General features: G+C 54.1%; 1 protein-coding gene across 1 annotated transcript in view; it reads right to left on the bottom strand.

Annotated features, from left to right (window-relative positions):
- Positions 1–14206, bottom strand: part of MDK (midkine) — a 135590-nt gene that overhangs the window by 18041 nt on the left and 103343 nt on the right. The window contains exons 2-4 of the mRNA XM_085646683.1: positions 12164–12243; positions 11902–12063; positions 10750–10911 (exon numbers count right to left, since the gene is read on the bottom strand). Of these exons, the coding sequence (XP_085502809.1) occupies positions 10750–10911; positions 11902–12063; positions 12164–12242 (403 nt within the window). The 5' untranslated portion in view covers position 12243. The remainder of the gene's footprint in view (positions 1–10749; positions 10912–11901; positions 12064–12163; positions 12244–14206) is intronic.

The following is a 14206-nucleotide window of genomic DNA, read 5'->3' on the forward strand; positions in this document are numbered from 1 at the left end:
GTGACTTATAGTTACCAGGGGTTCTAGGGTTCCTTCCACAGCCCTCTGCCGCAACCTGCTGTCAGTTGCTTAGTCTCTAGTGACTGATAGTTACCAGGGGTTCTAGGGTTCCTTCTGCAGGCCTCTGACGCAGCGTGCTGTCAGTTGCTGGGTCTCTAGTGACTGATAGTTACCATGGGTTCTCGGGTTCCTTCCGCAGCCCTCTGCCGCAGCCTGCTGTCAGTTGCTGGGTCTCTAGTGACTGATAGTTAGAATGGGTTTTAGGGATCCTCCCCCAGCCCTCTGCAGCAGCCTGCTGTCAGTCCCAGGGTCAATAGTGACTGATAGTTACCAGGGGTTCCTTCACAGCCCTCTGCCGCAGCCTGCTGTCAGTTGCTTAGTCTCTAGTGACTGATAGTTACCAGGGGTTCTAGGGTTCCTTCTGCAGGCCTCTGCCGCAGCGTGCTGTCAGTTGCTGGGTCTCTAGTGACTGATAGTTACGAGGGGTTCTAGTGATCCTCCCCCAGCCCTCGGCAGCAGCCTGCTGTCAGTCCCTGGGTCTCTAGTGAGTGATAGTTACCAGGGGTCCTGGCTTCCTTTCGCAGCCCTCTGCCGCAGCCTGCTGTCAGTTGCTGGGTCTCTAGTGACTGATAGTTACCAGGGGTTCCTTCACAGCCCTCTGCCGCAGGCTGCTGTCAGTTGCTTAGTCTCTAGTGACTGATAGTTACCAGGGGTTCTAGGGATCCTCCCCCAGCCCTCTGCCGCAGCCTGCTGTCAGTTGCTGGGTCTCTAGTGACTGATAGTTAGAATGGGTTCTAGGGATCCTCCCCCAGCCCTCTGCAGCAGCCTGCTGTCAGTCCCTGGGTCAATAGTGACTGATAGTTACCAGGGGTTCTAGGGTTCCTTCACAGCCCTCTGCCGCAGTCTGCTGTCAGTCCCTGGGTCTCTAGTGACTGATAGTTACCATGGGTTCTAGGGTTCCTTCCGCAGCCCTCTGCCGCAGCCTGCTGTCAGTTGCTGGGTCAATAGTGACTGATAGTTACCAGGGGTTCTAGGGTTCCTTCACAGCCCTCTGCCGCAGCCTGCTGTCAGTTCCTGGGTCTCTAGTGACTGATATTTACCAGGGGTTCTAGGGTTCCTTCACAGCCCTCTGCCGCAGCCTGCTGTCAGTTGCTGGGTCTCTAGTGACTGATAGTTACCAGAGGTTCTAGGATTCCTTCCGCAGCACTCTGCCGCAGCCTGCTGTCAGTTGCTGGGTCTCTAGTGACTGATAGTTACCAGGGGTTCTAGGGTTCCTTCCGCAGCCCTCTGCTGCACCCTGCTGTCAGTTGCTGGGTCTCTAGTGACTGATAGTTGCCAGGGGTTCTAGGGTTCCTCCCCCAGCCCTCTGCCGCAGCCTGCTGTCAGTCCCTGGGTCTCTAGTGACTGATAGTTACCAGGGGTTCTAGGGTTCCTTCACAGCCCTCTGCCGCACCCTGCTGTCAGTCCCTGGGTCTCTAGTGACTGATAGTTACCAGGGGTTCTAGGGATCCTTCCGCAGCCCTCTGCCGCAGCCTGCTGTCAGTCGCTGGGTCTCTAGTGACTGATAGTTACCAGGGGTTCTACGGTTCCTTCACAGCCCTCTGCCGCAGCCTGCTGTCAGTCCCTGGGTCTCTAGTGACTGATAGTTACCAGGGGTTCTAGGGTTCCTCCCCCAGCCCTCTGCCGCAGCCTGCTGTCAGTCCCTGGGTCTCTAGTGACTGATAGTTACCAGGGGTTCTAGGGTTCCTTCAGAGCCCTCTGCCACAGCCTGCTGTCAGTCGCTGGGTCTCTAGAGACTGATAGTTACCATGGGTTCTCGGGTTCCTTCCGCAGCCCTCTGCCGCAGCCTGCTGTCAGTCCCTGGGTCTCTAGTAACTGATAGTTACGAGGGGTTCTAGGGTTCCTTCACAGCCCTCTGCCGCAGCCTGCTGTCAGTTGCTGGGTCTCTAGTGACTGATAGTTAGAATGGGTTCTAAGGATCCTCCCCCAGCCCTCTGCAGCAGCCTGCTGTCAGTCCCTGGGTCAATAGTGACTGATAGTTACCAGGGGTTCCTTCACAGCCCTCTGCCGCAGCCTGCTGTCAGTTGCTTAGTCTCTAGTGACTGATAGTTACCACGGGTTCTAGGGTTCCTTCTGCAGGCCTCTGCCGCAGCGTGCTGTCAGTTGCTGGGTCTCTAGTGACTGATAGTTACAAGGGGTTCTAGGGTTCCTTCACAGCCCTCTGCCGCAGCCTGCTGTAAGTTGCTGGGTCTCTAGTGACTGATAGTTGGAATGGGTTCTAGGGATCCTCCCCCAGCCCTCTGCAGCAGCCTGCTGTCAGTCCCTGGGTCAATAGTGACTGATAGTTACCAGGGGTTCTAGGGTTCCTTCTGCAGGCCTCTGCCGCAGCGTGCTGTCAGTTGCTGGGTCTCTAGTGACTGATAGTTACGAGGGGTTCTAGGGATCCTCCCCCAGCCCTCTGCCGCAGCCTGCTGTCAGTTGCTGGGTCTCTAGTGACTGATAGTTAGAATGGATTCTAGGCATCCTCACCCAGCCCTCTGCCGCAGCCTGCTGTCAGTCGCTGGGTCTCTAGTGACTTATAGATACCATGGGTTCTAGGGTTCCTTCCGAAGCCCTCTGCCACAGCCTGCTGACAGTTGCTGGGTCAATAGTGACTGATAGTTACCAGGGGTTCTAGGGTTCCTTCACAGCCCTCTGCCGCAGCCTGCTGTCAGTTCCTGGGTCTCTAGTGACTGATAGTTACATGGGGTTCCAGGGTTCCTTCACAGCCCTCTGCCGCAGCCTGCTGTCAGTCGCTGGGTCTCTAGTGACTGATAGTTACCATGGGTTCTAGGGTTCCTTCACAGCCCTCTGCCGCAGCCTGCTGTCAGTTGCTGGGTCTCTAGTGACTGATAGTTACCAGTGGTTCTAGGGTTCCTTCACAGCCCTCTGCCGCAGCCTGCTGTCAGTTCCTGGGTCTCTAGTGACTGATAGTTACCAGGGGTTCTAGGGTTCCTTCACAGCCCTCTGCCGCAGCCTGCTGTCAGTTGCTGGGTCTCTAGTGACTGATAGTTACCATGGGTTCTAGGGTTCCTTCACAGCCCTCTGCCGCAGCCTGCTCTCAGTTGCTGGGTCTCTAGTGACGGATAGTTACCAGGGGTTCCTTCACAGCCCTCTGCCGCAGCCTGCTGTCAGTTGCTGGGTCTCTAGTGACTGATAGTTACCAGGGGTTCTAGGGATCCTCCCCCTGCCCTCTGCTGCAGCCTGCTTTCAGTCGCTGGGTCTCTAGTGACTGATAGTTACCAGGAGTTCTAGGGTTCCTTCCGCAGCCCTCTGCCGCAGCCTGCTGTCAGTTGCTGAGTCTCTAGTGACTGATAGTTACCAGGGGATCTAGGGTTCCTCCCCCAGCCCTCTGCCGCAGCCTGCTGTCAGTTGCTGGGTCTCTAGTGACTTATAGTTACCAGGGGTTCTAGGGTTCCTCCCCCAGCCCTCTGTCGCAATCTGCTGTCAGTCCCTGGGTCTCTAGTGACTGATAGTTACCAGGGGTTCTAGGGTTCCTTCACAGCCCTCTGCCGCAGCCTGCTGTCAGTTGCTGGGTCTCTAGTGACTGATAGTTACCAGGGGTTCTAGGATTCCTTCCGCAGCCCTCTGCCGCAGCCTGCTGTCAGTTGCTAGGTCTCTAGTGACTGATAGTTACCAGGGGTTCTAGGGTTCCTTCCGCAGCCCTCTGACGCACCCTGCTGTCAGTTGCTGGGTCTCTAGTGACTTATAGTTACCAGGGGTTCTAGGGTTCCTCCCCCAGCCCTCTGTCGCAATCTGCTGTCAGTCCCTGGGTCTCTAGTGACTGATAGTTACCAGGGGTTCTAGGGTTCCTTCACAGCCCTCTGCCGCAGCCTGCTGTCAGTTCCTGGGTCTCTAGTGACTGATAGTTACATGGGGTTCCAGGGTTCCTTCACAGCCCTCTGCCGCAGCCTGCTGTCAGTCGCTGGGTCTCTAGTGACTGATAGTTACCATGGGTTCTAGGGTTCCTTCACAGCCCTCTGCCGCAGCCTGCTGTCAGTTGCTGGGTCTCTAGTGACTGATAGTTACCAGTGGTTCTAGGGTTCCTTCACAGCCCTCTGCCGCAGCCTGCTGTCAGTTCCTGGGTCTCTAGTGACTGATAGTTACCAGGGGTTCTAGGGTTCCTTCACAGCCCTCTGCCGCAGCCTGCTGTCAGTTGCTGGGTCTCTAGTGACTGATAGTTACCATGGGTTCTAGCGTTCCTTCACAGCCCTCTGCCGCAGCCTGCTCTCAGTTGCTGGGTCTCTAGTGACGGATAGTTACCAGGGGTTCCTTCACAGCCCTCTGCCGCAGCCTGCTGTCAGTTGCTGGGTCTCTAGTGACTGATAGTTACCAGGGGTTCTAGGGATCCTCCCCCTGCCCTCTGCTGCAGCCTGCTGTCAGTCGCTGGGTCTCTAGTGACTTATAGTTACCATGGGTTCTAGGGTTCCTTCCGCAGCCCTCTGCCGCAGCCTGCTGTCAGTTGCTTAGTCTCTAGTGACTGATAGTTACCAGGGGTTCTAGGGTTCCTTCACAGCCCTCTGCCGCAGTCTGTTGTCAGTTGCTGTTTCTCTAGTGACTGATAGTTACCAGGGGTTCTAGGGTTACTTCAGAGCCATCTGCTGCAGCCTGCTGTCAGTTGCTGGGTCTCTAGTGACTTATAGTTACCATGGGTTCTAGGGTTCCTTCCGCAGCCCTCTGCCGCAGCCTGCTGTCAGTTGCTGGGTCAATAGTGACTGATAGTTACCAGTGGTTCTAGGGTTTCTTCACAGCCCTCTGCCGCAGCCTGCTGTCAGTTCCTGGGTCTCTAGTGACTGATAGTTACCAGGGGTTCTAGGGTTCCTTCACAGCCCTCTGCCGCAGCCTGCTGTCAGTCGCTGGGTCTCTAGTGACTGATAGTTACCATGGGTTCTAGGGTTCCTTCACAGCCCTCTGCCGCAGCCTGCTGTCAGTTGCTGGGTCTCTAGTGAAGGATAGTTACCAGGGGTTCTAGGGTTCCTTCCGCAGCCCTCTGACGCACCCTGCTGTCAGTTGCTGGGTCTCTAGTGACTGATAGTTGCCAGGGGTTCTAGGGTTCCTCCCCCAGCCCTCTGCCGCAGCCTGCTGTCAGTCGCTGGGTCACTAGTGACTGATAGTTACCAGGGGTTCTAGGATTCCTTCCGCAGCCCTCTGCCGCAGCCTGCTGTCAGTTGCTGGGTCTCTAGTGACTGATAGTTACCAAGGGTTCTAGGGTTCCTTCCGCAGCCCTCTGCCGCACCCTGCTGTCAGTTGCTGGGTCTCTAGTGACTGATAGTTGCCAGGGGTTCTAGCGTTCCTCCCCCAGCCCTCTGCTGCAGCCTGCTGTCAGTTGCTGGTTCTCTAGTGACTGATAGTTACCAGGGGATCTAGGGTTCCTCCCCCAGCCCTCTGCCGCAGCCTGCTGTCAGTTGCTGGGTCTCTAGTGACTTATAGTTACCAGGGGTTCTAGGGTTCCTCCCCCAGCCCTCTGTCGCAATCTGCTGTCAGTCCCTGGGTCTCTAGTGACTGATAGTTACCAGGGGTTCTAGGGTTCCTTCACAGCCCTCTGCCGCAGCCTGCTGTCAGTTGCTGGGTCTCTAGTGACTGATAGTTACCAGGGGTTCTAGGATTCCTTCCGCAGCCCTCTGCCGCAGCCTGCTGTCAGTTGCTAGGTCTCTAGTGACTGATAGTTACCAGGGGTTCTAGGGTTCCTTCCGCAGCCCTCTGACGCACCCTGCTGTCAGTTGCTGGGTCTCTAGTGACTGATAGTTGCCAGGGGTTCTAGGGTTCCTCCCCCAGCCCTCTGCCGCAGCCTGCTGTCAGTCGCTGGGTCACTAGTGACTGATAGTTACCAGGGGTTCTAGGATTCCTTCCGCAGCCCTCTGCCGCAGCCTGCTGTCAGTTGCTGGGTCTCTAGTGACTGATAGTTACCAGGGGTTCTAGGGTTCCTTCCGCAGCCCTCTGCCGCACCCTGCTGTCAGTTGCTGGGTCTCTAGTGACTGATAGTTGCCAGGGGTTCTAGCGTTCCTCCCCCAGCCGTCTGCCGCAGCCTGCTGTCAGTCCCTGGGTCTCTAGTGACTGATAGTTACCAGGGGTTCTAGGGTTCCTTCAGAGCCCTCTGCCACAGCCTGCTGTCAGTCGCTGGGTCTCTAGAGACTGATAGTTACCATGGGTTCTCGGGTTCCTTCCGCAGCCCTCTGCCGCAGCCTGCTGTCAGTCCCTGGGTCTCTAGTGACTGATAGTTAAAAGGGGTTCTAGGGTTCCTTCACAGCCCTCTGCCGCAGCCTGCTGTCAGTTGCTGGGTCTCTAGTGACTGATAGTTAGAATGGGTTCTAGGGATCCTCCCCCAGCCCTCGGCAGCAGCCTGCTGTCAGTCCCTGGGTCAATAGTGACTGATAGTTACCAGGGGTTCCTTCACAGCCCTCTGCCGCAGCCTGCTGTCAGTTGCTTAGTCTCTAGTGACTGATAGTTACCAGGGGTTCTAGGGTTCCTTCTGCAGGCCTCTGCCGCAGCGTGCTGTCAGTTGCTGGGTCTCTAGTGACTGATAGTTACGAGGGGTTCTAGGGATCCTCCCCCAGCCCTCTGCCGCAGACTGCTGTCAGTTGCTGGGTCTCTAGTGACTGATAGTTAGAATGGGTTCTAGGGATCCTCCCCCAGCCCTCTGCAGCAGCCTGCTGTCAGTCCCTGGGTCAATAGTGACTGATAGTTACCAGGGGTTCTAGGGTTCCTTCACAGCCCTCTGCCGCAGTCTGCTGTCAGTCCCTGGGTCTCTAGTGACTGATAGTTACCAGGGGTTCTATCGTACCTCCCCCAGCCCTCTGCCGCAGCCTGCTGTCAGTCGCTGGGTCTCTAGTGACTTATAGTTACCATGGGTTCTAGGGTTCCTTCCGCAGCCCTCTGCCGCAGCCTGCTGTCAGTTGCTTAGTCTCTAGTGACTGATAGTTACCAGGGGTTCTAGGGTTCCTTCACAGCCCTCTGCCGCAGTCTGCTGTCAGTCCCTGGGTCTCTAGTGACTGATAGTTACCAGGGGTTCTAGCGTTCCTCCCCCAGCCCTCTGCCGCAGCCTGCTGTCAGTTGCTGGTTCTCTAGTGACTGATAGTTACCAGGGGTTCTAGGGTTACTTCAGAGCCATCTGCTGCAGCCTGCTGTCAGTTGCTGGGTCTCTAGTGACTTATAGTTACCATGGGTTCTAGGGTTCCTTCCGCAGCCCTCTGCCGCAGCCTGCTGTCAGTTGCTGGGTCAATAGTGACTGATAGTTACCAGTGGTTCTAGGGTTTCTTCACAGCCCTCTGCCGCAGCCTGCTGTCAGTTCCTGGGTCTCTAGTGACTTATAGTTACCAGGGGTTCTAGGGTTCCTTCACACCCCTCTGCCGCAGCCTGCTGTCAGTCGCTGGGTCTCTAGTGACTGATAGTTACCATGGGTTCTAGGGTTCCTTCACAGCCCTCTGCCGCAGCCTGCTGTCAGTTGCTGGGTCTCTAGTGAAGGATAGTTACCAGGGGTTCCTTCACAGCCCTCTGCCGCAGCCTGCTGTCAGTCGCTGGGTCTCTAGTGACTGATAGTTACCAGGGGTTCAAGGGTTCCTTCCGCAGCCCTCTGCTGCAGCCTGCTGTCAGTTGCTGAGTCTCTAGTGACTGATAGTTACCAGGGGATCTAGGGTTCCTCCCCCAGCCCTCTGCCGCAGCCTGCTGTCAGTTGCTGGGTCTCTAGTGACTTATAGTTACCAGGGGTTCTAGGGTTCTTTAACAGCCCTCTGCCTTAGCCTGCTGTCAGTTGCTGGGTCTCTAGTGACTGATAGTTACCAGGGGTTGTAGGATTCCTTCCGCAGCCCTCTGCCGCAGCCTGCTGTCAGTTGCTAGGTCTCTAGTGACTGATAGTTACCAGGGGTTCTAGGGTTCCTCCCGCAGCCCTCTGACGCACCCTGCTGTCAGTTGCTGGGTCTCTAGTGACTGATAGTTGCAAGGGGTTCTAGGGTTCCTCCCCCAGCCCTCTGCCGCAGCCTGCTGTCTGTCCCTGGGTCTCTAGTGACTGATAGTTACCAGGGGTTCTAGGGTTCCTTCAGAGCCCTCTGCCACAGCCTGCTGTCAGTCTCTGGGTCTCTAGAGACTGATTGTTACCAGGGGTTCTCGGGTTCCATCCACAGCCCTCTGCTGCAGCCTGCTGTCAGTTGCTGGGTCTCCAGTGACTGATAGTTACAAGGGGTTCTAGGGTTCCTTCACAGCCCTCTGCTGCAGCCTGCTGTCAGTTGCTGGGTCTCTAGTGACTGATAGTTACCAGGGGTTCTAGGGATCCTCCCCCTGCCCTCTGCAGCAGCCTGCTGTCAGTTGCTGGGTCTCTAGTGACTGATAGTTACCAGGGGTTCTAGGGTTCCTCCCCTAGCCCTCTGCCGCAGCCTGCTGTCAGTTGCTGGGTTTCTAGTGACTGATAGTTACCAGGGGTTCTAGGGTTCCTCCCCCAGCCCTCTGCCGCAGCCTGCTGTCAGTTGCTGGGTTTCTAGTGACTGATAGTTACCAGGGGTTCTAGGGTTCCTCCCCCAGCCCTCTGCCGCAGCCTGCTGTCAGATGCAGGGTTTCTAGTGATTGATAGTTACCAGGGGTTCTAAGGTTCCTCCCACAGCCCTCTGCTGCAGCCTGCTGTCAGTTGCTGGTTCTCTAGTGACTGATAGTTACCAGGGGTTCTCGGGTTCCTTCCGCAGCCCTCTGCTGCAGCCTGCTGTCAGTTGCTGGGTCTCTAGTGACTGATATTTACCATGGGTTCTAGGGTTCCTTCACAGCCCTCTGCTGCAGCCTGCTGTCAGTTGTTGGGTCTCTAGTGACTGATAGTTACCAGGGGTTCTCGGGTTCCTTCCGCAGCCCTCTGCTGCAGCCTGCTGTCAGTTGCTGGTTCTCTAGTGACTGATATTTCCATGGGTTCTAGGGTTCCTTCACAGCCCTCTGCTGCAGCCTGCTGTCAGTTGTTGGGTCTCTAGTGACTGATAGTTACCAGGGGTTCTAGGGTTCCTCCCCCAGCCCTCTGCCGCAGCCTGCTGTCAGTCCCTGGGTCTCTAGTGACTGATAGTTACCAGAGGTTCTAGGGTTCCTTCCCCAGCCCTCTGTCACAGCCTGCTGTCAGTTGCTGGGTCTCTAGTGACTGATAGTTACCAGGGGTTCTAGGGATCCTTCCGCAACCCTCTGCCGCAGCCTGCTGTCAGTTGCTGAGTCTCTATTGACTGATAGTTACCAGGGGTTATAGGGTTCCTTCCCCAGCCCTCTGCCTCAGCCTGCTGTCAGTTGCTGGGTCTCTAGTGACTGATAGTTACCATGGGTTCTATGGTTCCTTCACAGCCCTCTGCCGCAGCCTGCTGTCAGTTGCTGGGTCTCTAGTGACTGATAGTTACCAGAGGTTCTAGGGTTCCTTCCGCAACCCTCTGCCGCAGCCTGCTGTCAGTTGCTGAGTCTCTAGTGACTGATAGTTACCAGGGGTTCTAGGGTTCCTCCCACAGCCCTCTGTCACAGCCTGCTGTCAGTTGCTGGGTCTCTAGTGACTGATATTTACCATGGGTTCTAGGGTTCCTTCAGAGCCCTCTGCTGCAGCCTGCTGTCAGTCCCTGGGGCTCTAGTGACTGATAGTTACCAGGGGTTCTAGGGTTCCTTTCGCAGCCCTCTGACGCAGCCTGCTGTCAGTCGCTGGGTCTCTAGTGACGGATAGTTACCAGGGGTTCCTCCCCCAGCCCTCTGCTGCAGCCTGCTGTCAGTTGCTGGGTCTCTAGTGACTGATAGTTACCAGGGGTTCTAGGGTTCCTTCACAGCCCTTTTCACAGCCCTTTTCACAGCCCTCTCCTACTCTCAGTTGTTGGTCCCCGCTCACTACATTGCAGCGTCAGGTGCCTCCGAAATGCAGGGTGACAGCAGCCTTGGCACCAGCAAGGGTGCCCAGGAGTGGCCAATGCGGGCACGTGACGACCTATTCCTCACCGGGCCTTCTACCGCCCACAGGGCTTGTAACAAACCTCCTGAAGTTTGAGGCTGCTCCACATTCTCATGTTGGTCCTTGCCTGCCATCTAGTGGCAAGCTGTGGATTAGCCGCCTATTTCTATAAATGAGTGCTTCATCTGACCCAAGAGAAGTGCAGACTGGTTCATGCGTCATCAAAGCCAGGACAGGAAGGGAGAAGGAGGTGCCTTAACTGGCCAGTAACGTTGTTGTCCAACCCCCCCTCTCCCCGAGTATTCCAGGAGGACCCGAGAGAGGACCTGGCAAGGCAGGAGCTCGGAAGATGAAAGCCTACAGCAGCGCTGCGTGCTCTGCCCAACCGCAGACTCATTTCTCCCTAATCTGACAGTCCTGTCACACAACACACGAGCAGTGGAAGGCACCTGCTGACACACACACACAACAGGACAGTGAAGAGTTCGGCCCACACAGGCCTGGTAGCCAGCAGCCTCCTGCTCACTGTTGTGGGTCTGTCATCCAACATTTGGACACATGCACCTGTCTTATTTCGCTGTAAAAAGAAACAACCTTTTCTTGTTAATACTGATTTCATGGCAGAAAGCTGCTCAGGCCTGAAGGTCAGTTACACATCCTTACATATACACTTTCACACTGGTGACACCGACGTGGCTACACGTGACACTGAGGCGCCTGAACATGACATCGAGCTGGCTGCGTGTGACACCGAGCTGGCTGTGAGTGACACCGAGGTGGCAGCGTGTGACCGCAGCAGTGTGGAAGTAGTAAGGAGAATTAACACTTACCTTTGGGTTTGGACTTAGTCTTGGGGGCGCAGGGCTTGGTGACTTGGATTGTTTCATCGCACTTGGCTTTGTAGAGCGCCTTCTTCAGAGTCCCTGAGCGCGCTTTGAGGCCTGAGGTAGCGTCACAGGGCCCCCAGTTCTCAAACTTGTACCTGCAGTCAGCTGGAAGTGAGAGAGAGGTATTGAGTCCACAGGTGAGCACCACAGGAACAACTGGTTCTAGAAGGGTAACAAGGCATGACTTCATTGGTTCACACTACAGGAGAAACAGGTTAGTTAGAGATGAGCCTGGCTGATGATGGGTGATACCTCGAAACCAGTCCCAGGATCCTCATTTCTGGTCCAGGGAGGACCTGGCCTGGCAGTTTGGGCTGGACTGTTGCCATGGGGAACAGGGTCAACACTGATTTGCGTAAGGTTGGGTTTAAACTCGAAAAGTGAGGCGTGCAAAAAAGAATATGTACCTTTACAACGCAGATTTTACTCCGCAATACAATCACAACACGGTCGTTACAACGACCGCGTTGTAACCACGCAATTCCATTAGTACTCAAGTCATTACATCGACTTGCAGTAGATGGTGCCGTAACATTAGAAATGTATAATTTACTATTCCAACTCCAGCCTACATAACAGTAGGGAAGGTGATGGCATAGTAAACTATACTATTTCTTATGTTAGAATGCCATCTACTGCAAGTCAATGTAATGACTTGCGTAGTAATGGCATTGCGTGGTTACAACGTGGTCGTTGTAACAACTGCGTTGTGATTGTATTGTGGAGTAAAATTTGTGATGTAAAGGTTGTTTCCAACAAAAAAACAATGAATTAACCCAGATCTGTGACTGGTGGTGAATGTTTGATTTGTTTAGCATTCCGTCCATCATCTGTTCTTTTTGCGGTAACCTATCATTACTCACAGATCACATGTTATGTGTATTGTGTGCAGGTAAACCATCATGCAAGTAAACCATCATCACATATATGATGGGTACAGTGGGCAGCTAAAATATCATGCAGGTAACCTATTATTACCCACAAATCATGTGTTATGTGCATGGTGTGCAGGAAACCATGAATGCAGGTAACGCATCATCACCTATAGGAGGGGCCGTAGCAAGGTGCGGTGTGGAAAGTGCGTGCACTTCTCACCTCCAAAGGCTTTCTTCCAGTTGCAGGGAATCTTGCACTTGAGCTTCTTGGTCTCCTCGTTGCAGGAGCCCTCACGCGTCCCTGCTCCACAATCTTTGCTATTGGGGGTGCAAGGCCCCCACTGCCAGTCCTCACAGTCGGACAGTGCCTTCTTGCCCTTGTCTGAAAGGATGATAGACAAGAGGTCAGATTGTATGCATGAAACCCTCAGTGCCCAGCACCCCCAGCCCCTCTGGGCTCAGGCTTCATGCCAGATACTCACCCTTTTTATTCTTTCCAGCCTCAGCTATCACTCCCATCAGCACCACCACCAGCAGGAAGAGGAACCCCCGCAGCTGCATTCTGGGGAGAAAAGAGAGGATCCGTATCAGTTATTCAGACCTTGGGGCTGAGAGTGAAGCATGAGGACTATCAGACCTTGGGACTGAGAGTGAAGCATGAGGTCAACCAGACCTTGAGAATGAGTGTGAAGCAAGAGGAGTATCAGACCTTGGGACTGAGTGAAGCATGAGGTCTATCTGACCTCGGGACTGAGTGAAGCATGACGTCAATCCGACCTTGGGATTGAGCGTGAAGCATGAGGTCTATCAGACCTTGGAACTGAGAGTGAAGCATGAGGTCTATCAAACATTGGATTGAGCGTGAAGCATGAGGACTATCAGACCTTGGGACTGAGCGTGAAGCATGAGGAGTATCAGACCTTGGGACTGAGAGTGAAGCATGATGAGTATCAGACGTTGGGACTGAGTTTAGCATGAGGTCTATCAGACCTTGGGACTGAGTGAAGCATGAGGTCTATCAGACCTTGGGACTGAGAGTGAATCATGAGGTCAACCAGACCTTGGGACTGAGTGTGAAGCATGAGGACTATCAAACATTGGATTGAGCGTGAAGCATGAGGACTATCAGACCTTGGGATTAGAGTGAAGCATGAGGCCTATCTGACATTTGATTGAGTGTGAAGCATGAGGTCTAACAGACCTTGAGATTGGGAATAGGAGTGAAACATGAGGTCAACCAGATCTTGGGACTGAGCATGAAGCATGAGGACTATCAGACCTTGGGATTGAGAGTGAAGCATGAGGACTATCAGACCTTGAGATTGGGAATAGGAGTGAAACATGAGGTTAACCAGATCTTGGGACTGAGCATGAAGCATGAGGACTATCAGACCTTGGGATTGAGACTGAAGCATGAGGACTATCAGACCCTGGGACTGAGAGTGAAGCATGAGGTCTATCAGACCCTGGGACTGAGAGTGAAGCATGAGGTCTATCAGACCTTGGGACTGAAAGTGAAGCATGAGGTCTATCAGACCTTGGGACTGAGAGTGAAGCATGAGGTCTATCAGACCTTGGGAGTGAGAGTGAAGCATGAGGCCTATCTGACATTTGATTGAGTGTGAAGCATGAGGTCTAACAGACCTTGAGATTGGGAATAGGAGTGAAACATGAGGTCAACCAGATCTTGGGACTGAGCATGAAGCATGAGGACTATCCGACCTTGGGATTGAGAGTGAAGCATGAGGACTATCAGACCTTGGGATTGAGACTGAAGCATGAGGACTATCAGACCTTGGGACTGAGCGTGAAGCATGAGGTTTATCAGACCTTGGGACTGAGAGTGAAGCATGAGGTCTATCCAACCTTGGGACTGAGGGTGAAGCATGAGGTCTATCAGACCTTAGGACTGAGTGAAGCATGAGGACTATCAGACATTGGGACTGAGTGAAGCATGAGGTCTATAAGACCTTGGGAATGAGTAAAGCATGAGGTCAATCTGACCTTGGGACTGAGTGTGAAGCATGAGGTCTATCATACCCTGGGATTGAGCGTGAAGCACGAGGTCTATGAGACCTTGGGACTGAGAGTGAAGCATGAGGTAAATCCGACCTTGGGACTGAGTGTGAAGCATGAGGTCTATCAGACCCTGGGATTGAGTGTGAAGCATGAGGTCTATCAGACCTTGGGACTGAGAGTGACACATGAGGTCTATCAGACCCTGGGATTGAGCGTGAAGCACAAGGTCTATCAGACCTTGGGACTGAGAGTGAAGCATGAGGTCTATCAGATCTTGGGATTGAGTAATAAGCAAGATAACAATGAGTCAATGGAATAAAACAAAGAGAAGGAGGTTAATTAGATATTTGGGTTGTGTGATGAGCAGCAGGATTATAAAGACCTCCTGTCAGAGTGAGGTGCAGGAGGACAATCAACTCTTGTGATTGAGTGAGGACCAGAAGAACAAGGAACTTTTGGCACAGAATGAGGTGCAGGAGAACAAGGATCTCTTGCATAAAGTGAGG

Source organism: Triturus cristatus, chromosome 3_1, assembly GCF_964204655.1.
Source record: "Triturus cristatus chromosome 3_1, aTriCri1.1, whole genome shotgun sequence".
NCBI lineage: Eukaryota > Metazoa > Chordata > Amphibia > Caudata > Salamandridae > Triturus > Triturus cristatus.